This window comes from Podarcis vaucheri (genome assembly GCF_965113315.1).
Source record: "Podarcis vaucheri genome assembly, chromosome: 1".
NCBI classification, from domain to species: Eukaryota; Metazoa; Chordata; class Lepidosauria; order Squamata; family Lacertidae; genus Podarcis; species Podarcis vaucheri.
This window is the reverse complement of record NC_138759.1, coordinates 94,150,555-94,168,680: the sequence shown is the minus strand read 5'-3', so window position 1 is coordinate 94,168,680 and position 18,126 is coordinate 94,150,555. Positions and strand designations below refer to the sequence as shown.

Here is an 18,126-nt window from a genome sequence, read left to right as displayed (position 1 = left end):
TTGTTTTGCAACATGATGTTTTGAAAAGGTCAGACAGGAGGGCATCTTGAGCGGTGATGGATGGGTGTAAGCAAAAAGTATAGGGGCTCACTTTTACTATAAGAGGATTCCGATTTTTAAATAAAAAATATTTCTCTCTCTCTCTCTCCTCACCCCTCATGTAACGTTCACTGGACCAGTCTGTCACTGCTGCATGGCACAGCTGTCGGGTTTTATAACATTTATATTTCTTTGTGTTTATCCAGCCAATGAGGTTTTTGAATTTTCTTCTCTTCATTTGATTCTACCCGCTGCTCCTGGTGTGAATTTAGCCAACCATAAAAGTGCTACAGTTTCTCCCTTCTTTATTTCCTTCCTTATTAAAACATACAGGCAGTCTCTCTCTCTCTCTCTCTCTCTCTCTCTCTCTCTCTCTCTCTCTCACACACACACACACACACACACACACAGAGAGAGAGAGAGAGAGAGAGAGACTTGTCAGAATGGAAAATCTCCCTCTACTTTTGCACTACATCATTTTATTTCTATCATCATTGCTAAATAGATGTGGTTAAAATAAAATTGGTGGCTATACCCCACAAAATACAGGGGATTATCAGAGCTTATCCATACCTGCCTTTTGCCCTGCTCATTTTTAGGCACAGGACCACACTTTAAAGCTGGTGTCCAAGTGCCCTTTTCTGCCCTGAAGCTTTCCCCACAAAAACTTGCTTTTTAAAACTTAAACACAATTCAGGTTTTCGGAGGTTTGCCATATGCGCCAATTCAGCTTCAGACAGCAGGCTTTCATGGGGAAAGCTCTGGTGCAAAAATTAAAAATAAGATTGCTCAGACATGGAGCTTTTAAAGCATGGACTGTGCAAGGAAAGGTAAGCGTGGATAAACCCTCAGTGTTGCATATGAAGTTGTTCCCATTGACAGCTTTGAGAGAAGTTATCTGGATTACGGGTTTTCTTTTGGCTATTTTTCTCTTCATGTAACAATCATTTATTTATTTTGTAAAATTTATACACCACTACATTCTTTAAAAACTTAAAAAGTGGTTTGCAAAAATATAAAACAATAAAATCAAAAGGGGGGAATCACAACAGTTGTTTGAAACATACAAAAGTTAAAATGCTAAAACAGATTAAAACTACCTCAACTTTCTAAGCATCTTGGTAGGCTTGTCTAAATAAGAATGTTTCAGCAAGCTCTAAAAAAATTACCGTGAAGGCACCTGCTAGATCTCAGTAGGTTCTTAATACAGTATAGAATTTATATTACAATCCCCAAATGCTTTCTCTGTGTTAATTTCACCAAATAGAATTGCTCTCATCAAGAACTTTGTATATGTTCTTGTGTGGATACTAAATTCTGCTTCGTGTAGACAGCACCATTCATTTCGATGGAAGCAGAGGTTTTGTGCATGTAAAGAAAAATGCATGTAGATTGACTTCCTCTGTTTAAATGAATGGGACAGCCCTTGTAGTCTGGGTAAGCCTGTGCAGAAACTGAAGTTCCTCTGTTCATAATAAATCATTTGATTGCAGTGACCAGAGCCTCAATCCATGTAAAGATTTGTATAAGGACTTTCTGGAATTGTTTGCATGTGTCGGATAGCCTAATCATCCTGGGTCTCACCAGTGCCTGGATGAGGAGGCAGACTTGAAATCTGGTGTGAAACACTGCTTTGGGTTACATAATGGAACAAAGGTGGGATACAGCGGTGCAGCATAAGCTCATGCCACCCAGGGTGTGTGTGTAGAGCACGCCCTAAGGAGGATGGGGTGCAGAGGGAGCTCGCACATGCCACAGCCTCTCTCTGCTCCCAGGATGGAGCTGCTGCCGGATATGTACACACCACAGCCCAGGAGAGTGGGAGGCAGTGTTGCCGCCCACTCTCTTCTCTCCACCTCGGGGTCAGGCTCGACCCGGGAAGGAGTTGTAGCTGGTGGAGTTGGGTGCAAGAAAGCTGCCTGTCTTTGCAGCTCCCTTGTGCACCAGAGCCAGGCTCTGATTAGGGAGCCTGTTGTGGAGGTGCCTAGTCACGCCCCCTTAGAAAAACACGCCCAGGGCCACGGCCCCCTCATCCCGCCTCCACACTATTCTGCTGCTAGGATATAAATCAGCGTATGTAACAAATAAATAATTTTGTTGCCTTAATGCTTGTTGTCTGAAATCTAATTAGGGTTAGGCTTCAGGGAGCCATGTTCCAGGACCTAGGATCTTGGCTGCCTATTTATGTAGGTTAGATCAGGTGTAGGATCTAAATTGGGCGCGGTCAACTTCCAGAGGACATGGCGAGGAGCAAGCAGCAAGTGGGTTGTTGAAATTGGGCAAAATCAAGGTCCAGAATGGCAAGCAGGAACGCAGCAGAGCCACAGGCTAGAGAAATGAATTGCAAGGACTAAACACTTTCAGATGTAAGGATTGGGATTGGCCTTTGGAGTCAGTTTACTGGATGCATAGGTAAGCTATTACTGCACCCTTGAGGTCCTTGGCTTTGTCATTTTGTTTTCCTGGTTTGCAGTAGGATCAGAGTGTTGATGGCACAGGAAACAAAGCACTGAAGCCTGAAAACCAGAAATCCCAGTTTAATATTGGTAAATATTATGTAGGTCCTGCCTGTACAGGAAGATGGGAACAGATACTGTCTCCTTAACAACAATAATAATAACCACTACATTACATTTAAGCACTTCTTCTCTGTGTCCTGAGTGCTCTGCAATGGTGCTTGAATGTCTCAAAGCCTTTTCTGGAGTGTATTGAAGCAGCTAAAGAGTCCATATAACGATGCCATTTGCAATGCTCCTTGTATCAGAGAATTGACTAAATGAGCGTAATACAAATTTCATGTAATGTTGCTTTTAGCAGGTTGCTATACTTTGATATCCTCCTGCCAACCTAGCAGTTCGAAAGCATGTCAAAGTGCAAGTAGATAAATAGGCGGGAAGGTAAACGGTGTTTCTGTGCGCTGTTCTGGTTCGCCAGAAGCAGGTTAGTCATGCTGGCCTCATAACCTGGAAGCTGTACGCTGGCTCCCTCGGCCAGTAAAGTGAGATGAGCGCCTCAACCCCAGAGTCGTCCATGACTGAACCTAACGGTCAGGGGTCCCTTTACCTTTATACTTTGATATCAATAAGAGGTTCAGCCATTGTTAATGATAACAGCATTGGCTGCTCAATATTAATAATAATATTTTTTTTTTGTTTCAGGGTGGTTTTTGGAGATTTCATGAAAAGCAGTCGACCTAACATTTTTCTTGAGGGGCTGACATCCCAATGGCCAATTCACTCTTCACCTATAGCTAGTTGTGCATAATTAGCAGCTCATGTGAGCAGTCTGTATGAGAAGGGGACATACACTATGCCGCAGACAGTGGCGTAGTGTGGGTTGTCAGCACCCGGGGCAAGGCAAGTAATTTGCGCCCCCTAACCCGTGGATTTGCGCCCCCTAACCCTAACCTCCAGATGTTGCGCCCGGTGCGGCCGGCCCCCCTGCACCCCCCACGCTACGCCACTGGCCGCAGATCAGCTTTGTAAGCCAGGATTTTTATTTTGGGAACACAAATTGGTTATGGAAGTTGATCTGAAGAATTGTTTACATTACTTCATCATTCTTATACTGCTCCTAAACTTTTAAGTGGGAGCCTTGAGTTACAGACTGGCATTGCCAAGACAGTTGTTTAACTAAATTGTCTAGTAGTTTTGTTGCTCTTGACAATATTCGTTTTTATTGTTCGCTGTATTCTAATGTTCTTCAGGAACACTTGAAAAGTGAACACTGTAAGTTTATCCACACTTACCTTTCTTCTGCTCATTCCAGGAACAGTTCTTGATTTAAAGCTTCATGCCTGAGTGCTCCCCGCTCCCCACCCCCGAGCCTTCCCTGCGATAATCTGCTCTTTAAAGCTCAGTTGGACCAAATATAAATCCATGGAAAACCTGAATTGACGTTTGCTCTGGACTATTCCCACCGCCCAGTTCTCCTTTGCTTCTCTAGATTCCCGAGTGATTTCAGGGGGATTGTGAACCTCAGCTTGCTACATGGATAGGTACCTATAGACAACTACCTGCAGATAGCACCTACATTTGATCTGCCATGCAGCAATAATAATAATAATAATAATAATAATAATAATAATAATAATAATAATTTATTATTTATACCCCGCCCATCTGGCTGGGCCTCCCCAGCCACTCTGGGCGGCTTCCATCAAAACCAAAAATACAATAAAATATCACACGTTAAAAACTTCCCTGAACAGGGCTGCCTTAAGATGTCTCCTGAATGTCAGGTAGTTGTTTATCGCTTTGACATCTGCTGGAAGGGCGTTCCACAGGGCGGGCACCACTACCGAGAAGGCCCTCTGCCTGGTTCCTTGTAGCTTTGCTTCTCGCAATGAGGGAACCGCCAGAAGGCCCTCGGCGCTGGACCTCAGCGTCCGGGCAGAATGATGGGGGTGGAGACGCTCCTTCAGGTATACTGGCAATGGTTACCACGTGCTGCCTCCACTCTTGGAGGCATTAAGTCTGCTGGGGATTACAAGTAGGAAGACTGCTGTTGCATCTGGGTTCTGCTTTTGGGCTTCATGTAGACATCTGATGGGCCACTGTGAAAACAGGATAGTAAACTAGATGGCCTAATCCAGCTGTTCTTATGTAGTTCTGTTGCGTCAGTTCGTAAAATACAGCATTTTATATACAAGGTTTGTCTCTAGTCTCTTCTCTAAAAGATTTACTACTTTTTAGGGGGGTGGGGAATCTTCTGTGTCAAGCCAGTTGATTAGATGTTCTCATCTTCCATCTTTTGATCATGGAAGTACAGCCTAATTCTACATGCAGAATCCTTTTTTCATTAAAATTATGTTTCCAGAAGAGAAAAGATTATGGTTGGCAGTAACACATTACTTATTTATCCTTTTTTTGGTATTGCTAATTAGCACATGGCCTGTGGAAGCCTGGCAGGGGGCACTGTAGAGAAGAGGTGTCTTATTGTTCATAAAGCTATTTCTAATTCTTCTGAAGCTTTTGCTTCAGGGGCAAGTTGTTTGCCTCCCTTGTCTCCACAGAACATTGATGGCCACCTACAGCATCTGATGGAATTCATTTGGCTGAACATTTCTTCCAAATGAAGCCGATAAGTCATTATCATCTGATACAATTAAAAGATATGAGAGAGGGGGGGGGAGGGAGCTAGCAAATGGGAAAGCCTAGTTTAGCTCTAGCAAATGTGATAGGGAATGTTTTGTTAACAGCAAACCAATCACGTTTACATGCCTCTGTGGAGCTGTTATTTCTGCGTTGTTTTTATGATGCAAACACACAAGAAACCAATGGCCAATTCTCACTCTCTAAAGGGATTGTCTCATGTGACCCAAGTGGCTCTGATGTTCATGAGGAGCTTAACCATAGAGCACCTGGAAGAGGTGGTAGGCACTACTTTGCTCTCAGGTCTTTATGCAGAGATATATTTGGAACGCTCTCCCTCTGGATTTCCTGCATGGAGCAGGTGCTTGGCCTACAAAGCCCTATCCAACTATTCTGATCATATAAGTCACAGCGTATACGTGTTTGGTCCATGCTGGGTTATGACACTGTGGGCAGGCAATGATTAGTAGTAGTACTAGTAACTTGTGGTGCTCTAGCTGAGGTGACCCCTCCCTCCCCCAGTTGCTACCATAGGGCAATTCATGTACCATCTTGTCCTTCTTGTGACTTTTGAAGGATAGCTATATTTCAATTTGTGTCTTAATTAGGTAGATTTGCATTCAAATCCAAAACAAATTTCTACCACTACTTGACTAAATTGTTCACACAGTTCTACATATTGCAGTTTGAATCCTTCTGTTTATGCACGTGGTCGTGCAAGCGATTCCAAAAATGCAACAACGCATCTTGGATTTGATTTCACCGGTCTTGTTTGTAGCATGAGGGTGCAAACACAGCTTGTCTATGTTGACCATATTGGCACTTTTGTACCCAACCTATAATTTCTGAAGGGCTTTCAAAATGCAGCACTATTCAGTAAGTGAGCTGAAAGAGAGGTCCTGGCTGCAGTGTTACAATCTAATAGACAGAAAGGCAGGGAAGCACAAGGAATACAATAGGAAAGGAAATGAAGGAGAATGAGCTTCCATGTAAAAGCTGGGGAGAGAAGGAATGTGTCTTCAAAAGGGGTATTTATAAACCAGAAACCCAGGGAGGTTTTCTAATATCAGGAGGCAGGGCACTCCAGAGGATGAAGAATAACAAGAGTAAAGGAGATGCAAACACTAGATAACAAACCAATGAGATTATTTTTGCTTGATAAGAAGGCAATAAAATGAAGCGAAGTAGATAAGTGATAAGAAAGCAGAAAGATAAGGAGGGCAAGAAGACTTTTATAAGCTAAAAGAAGTTCCAATGGAATCCTGAGTGGAAATAGAAGTGAAGTAGAGCAAGTTACATGATTAAAAAGAGCAGCATGAAAAACCAAGCAATTTTAAACAGAGGGGAATGGTTGAAGATAGGTGTCTTGTTGGGGGAACTGTGTTTTGGGAATTACGAGGGTGCAGTACGGTGCGGTGGTTCACTTACAGCAGGAAGACATGACAGTGTGGTGCTTGGGAAACCCAACCTCAACCTTTTACTCAGCCATGAAGGTTCTGGGGCGACTTTACTGGATAACTGCTCTGCCCCATTCACAGATAACACAAGGTGAACAACTTTGCTGGGCTGATAGGTAGGTAGGTAGGTAGGTAGGTAGATACATAGGTAGATAGGTAGATAGATAGATAGATAGATAGATAGATAGATAGATAGATAGATGAAGAAAACTTAGTACATTTGCTTTTTCTGTAAGTTTGAATGTCGAGTTGTCCTTAAAAACTCTTGCTCATTTGACTTTGTTTCTACAAATGAAACTAGAAAGACCAAAATAAATTCTGAAGGCATTTCAGCTGGCCTCTCAAAGGTTCTTATAAGCAGGTGCGTTGTCTGTAGACCACTTGGAAATTGAACAAAACTTTTGGAATGCACACCGCACCCTGTACTATCTCACGTAGCGCTCATTTAGCCCCGGCAATGCCTTGATTCACAGCTCACTACAGTCAGAGTGATGCCTTCCCTTAATTTTAGTAGCCCTCGGTGTCAGGCCAAGTTCCTGTGGTGCCTGATTATATAGGCTCTTTCTTAGACACAGCACTTGCTGAAGTCACTAGACATTCACACTGAGTTTTCCCTCTCATTTATCACAGTCTGTGGAGAAAATTTTAATTTGACCAGCATTCTTCCCTCCCCCCGCCTCCAGTTTTAGTGAGTGGGGACTTGGAGTTGTAAAGTTTAACTTCTTCTGAACTGAACTGGTGATGATGATTGCACTGAGAGTTTGAGGAGCCACAGCTTAGTTTTATTGACAATATTCTTAAAAACAACAACAACACCAAAAACTTGTCCCTTGAAGTACATAGTCAGCAGCAACATATGCCTTCAAAAATATTGTGGCTTTCTTCTTATTGTTTCTTTAAAAGGAGTCTAATGTCTTTGTTGCTGTTGGTACTGGCGCGACTTGAATAATAATCATGTTTGACAGTCTGGTAGGCCTTTCAGTTACATTTGGTTTGTCAGCAATTAATATTGTGGGCCCCAGGACCATTCTGCAAAACTGGACAATATATGCCCCAACTGAATTTGAGCTCCCTTTCAGATAATCTCTTTATAGCACAATAAATGTGAAGCTGATTCTGGATCCAGAGATTTCTCTAAGTAAATATGATGTCTCTGTGTGGAGATATTGGCACTTTTCCAGTACTTGTCACTATATATTATTACTCAGACCTCCCACCCAAGTTTTCCTGTGCCTTCCTCAGTTAGCACTCTTATTGCTAAAGTGAGTGCTGTGTGGAAAGTGGTTGTGTGTTGTCAGGGTTACACACTGGATAGCACCTTGTGGGGTTACTTGTGACAGGCCACACAACTACTTGCCACTGTGCCCTGTAAACCAGTTTTAATGGTCTTAGTTGCTGTGTGATTGCATTTCTGGAGTGCTCATCAAATGTCAAATGTATTTATCTGTGTTTTAAAAACCCTACCAGAATTTGCAAGTCTGCCCTCACCTCCTACACTCTATTGCTATTTAAGGAACCTTTACTTCTTAGTATTTTCTTATTCTTCAAACTTCCTTGCTGGCTGGCTTTGCACAGCCAGCTCTGGGTCACTTAGTCAGCTTCACTTTACCCATCCTCAGACGCCAACAACTCCATCATTTCTGTCTCCCTGCAGCGAGTCTGTTCACAACTGTTATAGGAGGACGGGGGACTACAGTACAATTGTATATTATGGTTTTTCACCTTTGTGAAATAGTCCCACAAGTATCTGTCAAGTCTGGAAAAAGTGTTGGATCTTAAAGAACCACAAGCAAAGTTCTGTTCATGGAATGAGCTTCTCACCTCATGCTTTTCTCCTTGCAGCTATTCTCCAATTTCTGATTTAAAATGGTTCAGCGAGTTTTAAAGTTCATGAAATGGTGGTGATGGGGAGTTTTGCTTGTCGCTCGCTCTGTCATAGGAACATCCAGTAGTGCCTATGAAACTTGTTCTAACATATTTTCCATGACAAAATGTATATAGTGATGAATATAGGAGTGGGTAGCTTTCTGGGAGGGAAGTATTATATTTTTCCAGGTCCGAAATACTACGTTTTGAGAACTGGGAAAGTACTCCCCTTCCTGTGCCTCCGTAAATCTGTTTTGGAGCAGATTTGGGGATGATGTAGGGTGTGGGTGGGGGGAGAGGGGGAAATCCCATTGCACTAGTGCTAATGTCTGCCCATTACAAGAATTTAGCTGAATATTGCTAATTGTCAACAGTAATGTGAGCCCAACGTATGTGGAATAAATGATGGTCGTATCACAAAAGATCTAATGTCATGTTGACTGTTCTCAGTGTTGCTGTTTTGAACATTATTGCAAATTGTTACTCATCATGTGGGCTGGTTATGTGAGTGACAAAATAATCTCACCTGTTCAATATTCTTTTTTTAAGTGATCCACCTTTTCCCTAATTTATTTCTTTATATTTCAGGTATCTTCTGGGGCCCTACCTTGGACGCTGAATGTGCAGCACGTCTTCAGTCATGGTTGTTTCAAGATTAAAGGCTGTTCCACTATCATTGCCAAGCCTTTTCCTTCTCACTTTTCACCTCTCTGCATCGCAGAATATCCTTGTTTACTCTGAAGATGAGCAGCAGTGTTCAAGAAGAGAGCACCCAATGATTTCTTTTGAAGGTGGGAGTCCTTCCCTTCTGATCTCTCTGCTCTGGTTTGAGAATAAGCATTTTAGGTGGATTTGGATTATCACAACCTCTTACAATGCTGTTTTCTAATGAGATGCAAGATGAGCTTGTTCAGTGGCATATACTGCTCACATAGTTTCTACTTCATCTCTCAGGTTACAAAACCTGCTCTTCCACAAATTAAAACAGGAGTTTTGCGAACTTCTAATTGGTGTTGTAAAGTTAGCATCTTCTATCTTTCAATGAAGCGATGGTCATTCTCTTGGTAGTATGTGGTAGTTAGATGGAGACCTGACCTTTCAAACTGTATATTAAGGGGTATTTGGTGGGGTTGATACAAGGTCAAGGGATAGTGATTATTATTGAATAGTAATGGATATTATTGGATGGTAATGTTCAGGGCATTGAATATCCTGTCTTTTTTCTTGTGTTTTTAACCAGACATTGCCAACTGACTTTAAAAAAACATTTCTCCACAGCTTTAAGAGCTAGATACTTTCTTGTTAGTGAAAGGAAAATGGAAGAAAGAGAACCTGCTATGTAATGGTTCTACTTGGCCTTAATATCCATACAATGATATTGCCTGCCCTTTCATGGTGTTCAATATGCTGCCATTGAAGCACTTTCAAGCCCATTTTCCAGTTTTAATTATTTTTGAAGTGTTGATTTTGCTTTTTCCCTTTGGAATATGGAAGTGTGCTTGTAATTGAATTCTCCAATCAGGACAAATGAGTGAAGCTACTTATGACCTTTTGAGAATAGGAAGGAAAGGTTGAAAGCTTGCAGACCCTGCTGACTTTTTTTGGACGCATCTCCTGAGACGGTCCTAGAAGGAAGTGAACTGCTCTTGCTGCATTTCACATGTGTCAGCAGCTTGGGGTTTTTTTTTGTTATCTTTTGTTCTTCTCTTTTCTTTTATTCCATTACCTGTACTTAAATGGATTAAATTAAATTAGTGAAACCTTTAAGCCTGCAAAATAAAATGCCGGCTCTAACGTTCATCCTATGGAACCAGGAAATAAACCTTGATATTTTTTTTTAAACTGCTCAGTAAATTGGACGATGTACTTTATTGGGAAAGAGCAAAAGGCAAAACCCCTGGGATTAACCGAGAACCTGTTTGGCTGTTTAAACCATTAATATAGTGACAGGCTTGTTTGAACGGAAGGCAAAGCTGAATTATCCTGAATGCACTGACATTTGTGGTTTAAATGGGATCAGGTTAGAAATGATTATTTAGATTTGTATTAATTTTGTGCCTCTGGTGAATATTACTTTTCTTTTGCTGCTCTATTTTATGTTTTATTATTATTACTGTTCAGAGTTTTGTACGTTTCTAAATTGTTTATGAGTTGCCTTGGGGTTCTGGAGAGGCTGGAAAAAAATGTTTGAAATAGGTACATAAACAAACCAATAGAAGCAGTTTGTACAAACCCAAAGGCTGTTGCTAGAGGAACCGTTTATATTACGAACTAGACAGCCACAGCTAAATTGTACCTATGAGCTCCTGGATACCTCTAGCTTCCTTTGTTTTCTGGCTACAGTTCCAAATGATCAGCCATGGGAAAAGTATGATGTAGACTCTGTGTGGTGTGGTGTTGTGTTGTGCAGTGCTAGGAGCTTGTGGTAGGAAATTCTATTGGATCCCATTGAACACACCGCACAGAGACTTGTGCAGTAGTTGCTGCTGCTTGAAATCCAGACGATGTTGGAAGTGATCCACATGACACTGCTTCACTGTGGCTTAGATACCAATCAACCACCACACTGTTGCTAGTTTGGGAGAACAGAGCCTCAGACACACCCAGGGTGTTGAGCCCCGGTACTCTGGGCAGCGCAAGAGAGAATCCATCTGCTGAACAGAGAGAAATTCAGTTTATCTTGCTACATTTGGATAGCTCATACGAACCTTGATTTTAGGCAGAGCGTTATGGGTGGTGTATAGGCTGAATCTCCACCTGAAGCCCCCAAGGTCACAAGAACAAAATTGGTTACGGACTTTAGTCCTTCTTATTGTTTCTTAAAGTGTGACTCGTGGTGCCAGACCAGCAAGCAAAGGCTAACTCCCCCATGGCTCTGCTTTAGACCTGTTATGCTAAGACCATTCATACTAGCTGCTTTAGACATCACGATAAGCTATGCTTAATGGTTTTTCTTTGAAAGCAGTGTTGGCGAGTGAGTGGGAGCAACCAATCTTGGCTTAGTGTTATAGCCAAACTGAGGGTTCTTGACTTTGTTTATTTTGGCATGGTTTGTTTTGCTGAAACAAGCCATAATGACAAAGTCGAGAACAAATATGGCCTTCAGATCATGGTTTATATGGGGCAAAGCTAGACACAATTCCCAGGTTAGATGTAACGGTAACCCAAGGTTTGTTGTTTCTACAGCAAACCATTATCTGTGGCTTGCTGTGACCTGCAAATGTAGCCCTTGTAAGCTTTATTTATTTAAAGCATCAACACCTTGCCTTTCTATTAAAATGCTCAAGGGAGCTCTCAACAACAGTTAAAAATAAAAGAGAAAAGATGAGGAATCGGATGACGGCAGCAAAAACTAAACTAAAAAACACCCAAGGAGCTGAAGCATCAGCTGTTTGGCAGACCCATTTAAAAAAGAAATGTATTTGCAAGCTGGTGGAAGGCCATTGCGGAGAGGGAGCAGGGCTGGCTTCTTTTGAAGTTCAGGCATGACCAGCAAGAAGGCTCTGTAGCTAGAGGAGCATAAGATGCTGTCTCCCATGGAGTCAGTCCGTAGGTCTATCTAGGTCAGAATTGCATTATCTGCATGGATTGGTGTCGGCTGGCCCTTCTTCAAGATTCCAGGGTTTCAGCTTGGAACTTTCTGCATGTGCAGTATAGCTCTTCTTCGAAGTTTTGTATGGACTCTAGGTGTTAGCATAACACAAAACACAGCACTAGGATGCACCAGCCATTCTGTGCTTAGGGGTGTTTGAACAGGGGCCTTAGCGTAAGTAATCAAATGTAAAAAGTTTGTGAGGAGGCTTTTGCTTATAAAACTGTGAGCAGTGTAAAATAAAACTTCTGTCGTCCCCCCCCCCTCCTGGGGGTTAATCAGTTGCTTTTAATGAATGCGTATCTTTTTCTGTCTTCACAAACTACTTAACTGCTTAGAAGTGCTGTGGGCATTCCTATGTGTCGATTACTGCGCCCAACAATAATTAACTTGCTAGATTGTCAGCTTCTCAGAGAGCATGTTAATTTTATTTGGAATTTGTTAATTGAATTCCCTCTTGGAATTTCCCTTTTAGCCTCCATTGTTATTTAACAACTTGAGAGGAAATCTTCCTTTTAAGAGTGGTAGGAAAGATATAACTAGTATATTCTCTGAGCAAGGTTTATTTAAAAGGGAATCGGGTGCCAATCAAGAGAAGTGATTGATCAATGTGATATGGCAGATTTCCAGATAAGTGTTAAACTTTCTGTTTGTTTTTTTAACCTAAGGCACATATTCTTCTATTAGTCATTAGTGGACTAAGGCTGCAAGCCAGTGCTTGCTTATATAAGCTCCATTGAAGTGAGACTTACCTGTGGGATTTTCCCCACAGACACAGGGAGAAGGGAGGGAAGCACTGTAATCTCTCAAGTCTTCTTTATCTGGTTCCCATGAGGTGACCATCACTCACCATAAGCAACCAGGCCAGTCACTACTTAGAAGCTTGGCCTATTGTAGTTTGCAAATGCCAGTAGCCTGAAAGAATGCGGTGTTTTATGCTTGAAAAAAGCTCAAATGTTGTGATTTTTCAGGGATATCTGACTCAGGAATAGCATCATGTTAGGTTAATTTAGTTGTTATATTATAAACAATAGCAGGTTTTTGCTTGTTCTTTTCTGCATCAAGTGGCTGTTTTAATTTTGAAGCGACTGAAGGAAGACGGTGTGTGTTGCTTAAGGGGTCCTGATTCTTTTCTTTGCTTTAGCTCAGCTGTGGGGAACCTTTGCCCCTCCAGACATTCTTGAACCCCAACCACAATATCCATGGCCATTGGCCATGCCTGTTGGGGCTTATGGGAGTTGTAGTTCAGTAACATCTGAAGCCACACCTACTTTAGATGCTATGGTATGAATACGAGCCTTGCCCATAAATGATTAAAAGTGGTATCCTATACCAAACATGCAGGGCACCTTTGTCCAGCTTTGCCCATAATTATGGTGAATGGTTTATTCTGCAGTTGGTGTTTTACTTCTGATAGTTAACAATGTATTCTGATTGTAACCTCTCCTTGGACTGCTTTTAGCAGTGATGTATAGGCTATCCATATTTAAAATGAACGAATACATCTTGAAAATCAATATTGTTTTTAGTATGTTACGTACTTGCTTAGTTGGTTAAAGGCTAGGCTAAAAGGCCCTTCCCATTCACTTGGAGCTTGTAAGAGGATGAAGGGAGCCCTGCATGGTTTGCCCTCCTCTTTCCTTTTTCTTTTCTTGGCCATTTTGTTGTGTAAGCCTGCCAGTAAGGCCTGCCCAATTTTAAGGTTAGTGAACCTTTTCTAAGTAGTTCATGTTACGCATGGAATATGATAGAACTGGAGTTTCCTGGCACATTCAGATCAAGAAGAGGAGAAGAAGATAGGGGGCCTAGTCACAAGCAGTTTCACAGAGGCTAGAGATTTGGGTTCCTATGTACAAACACTTCCCAGGGCAGCTGCACTGCAGCAGTCAGGAACCTCCATGGATTTCCCCCTCCCCTTAATGTCCACAGCAGCAGGGGGTAAGGATACCCATAGGCTGTTTGGTGAGAATATTGCCTTTTCTGTGGGTCTACATCAGACGGCACAGCCTTGCTGGTTAACCTTTTCCTTTTACCAATCTGGAAACGCTATTAGAGCATGGATTTTGGCTAAAAATAAACTGACCATCAGCTGCTGCATTGTGCACATGCCTGGCAGTGTTGCGGGTTGTTTCAAAGAGACCCATGGGCTTTCCGTTATGGATTTCTTGCCCATTAATGAAATCCCATTGAATGTGAAAATGTGAAAATGAAATGGGAGAAAACGATGCTGATAATTTCCTGTTCTGTAGGGTTTATTTGTTTGGATAATGCCACTAATAAAGCCATATGTATTTGCTATTTTAGGAAAGCTGTGTGTCCCCCCCCTTAAATTTTTCCCCCTTTTTCTTTAAAAGCAAGTATTTCAGAGTAAAAATCAGCACACTTTACAACTACAGCAACAGTATTTCTTTTCTGTTTGTCTGTCTTTGGAGTTTTTAGACACTTAGCATAAACCATGATGAGAACTAATAAAAATAAATCAGTGTGGTGAGCCAGAAAGACCTCTGGAATAAAAGACAGATCTGGGAAAAGTGCCCTTCATTCACAAAATGCTTCACATACAGAGAGTCGCTCACAAGCTGGAAAGAAAAGGAAGATTTTACGGTGTGAATTAAAGAGGGGAAGTGATTCAGTGTCTCTCATAGGAGGAGTGAAAGAGATCATTTCACAGAGCCGAGGCAGAATAAGAGCCACCTCCAAGTAAGGGGTAGGGGATGGGGAATCACAGGAGGCAAAACAGAAGCATCCAGAAATGGAGAAGAAAGAGTGCTAATGTCAAGGAAGACTATGTGTGAGAGTAAGCAGGCTATCGGTGAGAAAGAGAGGGCACATGCATAAGTAGGAATGGTGTCCAGAGCTGAGAATGCCTGTGCTATTTAAGTCTGTATTTACATCAGCAGAAATGTTAGCATTATAACCCTTAGTGATTTGGTTCATGATGCATCATTCCCTATTGAACACATGGGAAAAAATACTTTGTATGATATATGTGTTTGCATACACACACATACATATATACAGTATGCATATGTTCTGGTGTGTGCCTAGGATTTAGATTTCTTAAATCAGCTTAAATTTGTGTGCGGTCAGATGTGCATCTTCTTCGATCCTGATCACTAGCCTGCATTTCACAAAAGTATTTAAATAGATCTATAAAATACCTATTTTGTATGCATAACATTTCAGGCTTGTTCCTGGGGGTGGTGGGGGTAGTCCCTGAGAATCAGAGTAGAAAGTATTGAGTATAGTTGTACCAGTGGCTTGTCTCTGGTTATAATTCATGCTTACCTGTGATTGTTAGGAGTCTTATGGAAATGCTGTAGGAGGTTGATCAGATGATTGAGGTGAATGGCAGAAAATTGGGGAGTTGGACTTAGATGAAACTGGGGAGAGTGTTAGTGGGATGGGGAATGATAAGTTGGGACGCCAAGAAGTGTCTGAGAGACCCAGTGAGCTGGGAGGAAACCTGGATCCCATGGTGGGATATAGCAGGCTGTCAGAGGAGCGCTCAGCCCAAGTGACCCTGGATAGCCCAAATTCGACATCACCCGCTCTGGCGCTGCCTCTGGCACCTTCCCCTATCAGCAGACCTCAAACTTTTGCATGGCTGGAATGCAGCCTCCTAAGAGTTGCACATATTACTCTGTCCACTTTTTGTGTCTGGCCACATCCACCTTGGCTGGGGCCCTGCCTACCACTTGCATTCCAACATCTGAAAGGTTGCCCCCAATGTTACCCTCAGGCTATGAAACATTCCTGAATTAACAATAGCTCCTGGGTTAAACAATAAGAATGTAGCAATCGAATATTCAGTTACCTAACAATAAGCCCCATGGAACTCAGATGTTTTTAGTAGATATGTATAAGATTAAAGTTAAAGGCTTTGGCAGTGGATGAGGAATGTGGCTATAAAATGGAGCTGTAAAATCTTTGTCTGAAGTATTGTGAATGTTGTATATGGAGCACTGAGAATTTGCTTTCGTAGATTTTCAGCACTGAGAATGTGTACATTTCAGTGTTAAAAACCTAGCAGAAGTGTATAGGAGGAATTTAGCCTAACACTAAGGGATGACTCTGAAAGCGCAAACATTTTTGCTTGTCTGAGGAATGCTCTGTCTTCACCTCTCCCCTCATTTTGTTCTGGGGTTTTTCCTAAGCCCTCCCCACAAGCCAATTTGGAGGGGCAGAGGGAGAAGGGGAGGAAGCCCCATTGTACTAGCTGGCGAACTTGTGCAGGCTGCTGCTAGCAAGACCTGTTAGTTGAATCTGGCCCCATTAGTGGAGATAGGATACCACATTAGGTGGAGGTTGCAAAATTGAACAAGTTACACAAATATCTGCCATTGTGAAATGTCAAAGCAAGTTAATAGAAACGGTAATAAAAGAAGCAATTTGTGCATATCTTCCGTAGCCTGTAAAATACTAGCTTGCCCTTTCCCCATGTCCTTTTCCAGTCTTTCCAGAACTAAAAATACCCATAAGGGGATTGATAATGCCAAGGAAGTAAGTGGGTAGTCTCTGACTAAATCATTATCCAAGTAGACCCATTGAAATCATGGACCTAAGTTAGCCATTTATACTGCTTTCAGTGGATCACTCTGTGATTTAGTTGGGGATAACCTACTAGAATTGTTGGGATTTGTTGGATGTGGGAGTTGGACTGGAATAAACAGAAATTTGCTGGTCTGGAAGAACAGAATTCTGCTGTCAGGTTTGGCACATAATGATTCCAACCCTTTCCCCCTTCCTTTCCCTGCCTTTCCTGATTAGTGTGGACCAATTTATTGTGCATCGTATATGGAATAGATACATCTGAATCTCTGCTGTTCCCTTGAGCTAGGAATTGCCAGTGTGCCCTAGTGACTTTCACTGGTTCCCAGAATATACCCTCCCCCGATGACATTAGGCTTGAAAGAAGAATTCTGTTCAAGCCAATAGCATAGGTTGCGATGAGTGCTTGGTTAGGGTTTAAGTGTGTGCTGCAACAGTTTCTCCAGTTTACAAATGTGCCCATAGGCCCCAAAAGGTTGGCAATCCCATACCTGTTGGAAGATTGGATGAGCATGTGTTTATAACAGCTCCACCCCATCCTAGACCAGTAAGCTGGAATTCATTAGCACTTTCTTTGGAAACCTTGAATGTAGGCTGCAGTCTTGAGTGCAAAGGGATATCTGTGATGAGGGAACAGAAAATATGTTAGAACCTGGGACTACCTGCTGGGATCATCTTGCCCATGTTGCAGGACTGTTTTCAAGGTTCTGTTGCTTCCCTAAAATGTCCTAGGTGGCTTGGGAGCCCAGTACCTGAAGGAACACATCTAAATCTTCCTATACATTATATTCATGTATCTGGTGATGCTGTATCTGGTGATGCACTCACACAAACCAGTGGGGACCAGGGGGAGATTCCCCCCCCCCAATGTAGCATCCTGCCTTCGGAAATTGCTTTCCAGGGAAGCTTCCTGCGGCTTTCCTTGTTATTTCTTTAAGGGGCCTGGTAAAGACTTTTTCTATTCTCCCAAGGCTTTAAAAAACATTTTCAGTACTTATGTCAATTCTGTCTCCTGCTGTTTTCATATTGCGGTGGTGTTTTTACTTGCTTCATAGTTTATTCTGTAAATATATTACTATTACTACTGCTACTATAATAATGTGAACTGCCCTGAAATGCATGATGAAGGGTGGTATAAATATCCTTAAATAAAAATAAATAACAGCAACAACAGCAGCAGCAGCAGCAAAAGCCTATGCTGGTAATGTTGTCAGCCTTAGAAGCAAGGGGGCAAACTGGAATTTAGCTCAGAGCTATTTAGAACACCAGGGAGGAAAATTAGTTTCACAGTTCTATGAATACACAGATGCTGTCAGTCTGCAGGAATAGAATATAGTCACTTAAAAAAAAAAAAAGACGGCTAAATTATGTGGGAAATGCACAAAGAGAGTTGCAAAAGGAGCCTGTGACTCCAAATACTACAATTGTAGTTTGGGGGGCATTGCAAGGATTTATTTTTGCCCACTGGGTCTGGCAGGCGCCCAGCAGTATAATATGTTTTGCTTTATTACCAAAGTGTTTATTGTTG

General features: G+C 42.0%; 1 protein-coding gene across 10 annotated transcripts in view; it reads left to right on the top strand.

Annotated features, from left to right (window-relative positions):
• The window catches only part of SEMA5B (semaphorin 5B), a 365,129-nt gene that overhangs the window by 199,092 nt on the left and 147,911 nt on the right, over nt 1–18,126 (top strand). For all 10 annotated transcript variants that reach the window (XM_082235162.1, XM_082235160.1, XM_082235159.1 and 7 more), the window contains one exon: nt 9,044–9,246. In XM_082235162.1, coding sequence (XP_082091288.1) covers nt 9,075–9,246 — 172 coding nt within the window. In that variant the 5' untranslated portion in view covers nt 9,044–9,074. The remainder of the gene's footprint in view (nt 1–9,043; nt 9,247–18,126) is intronic.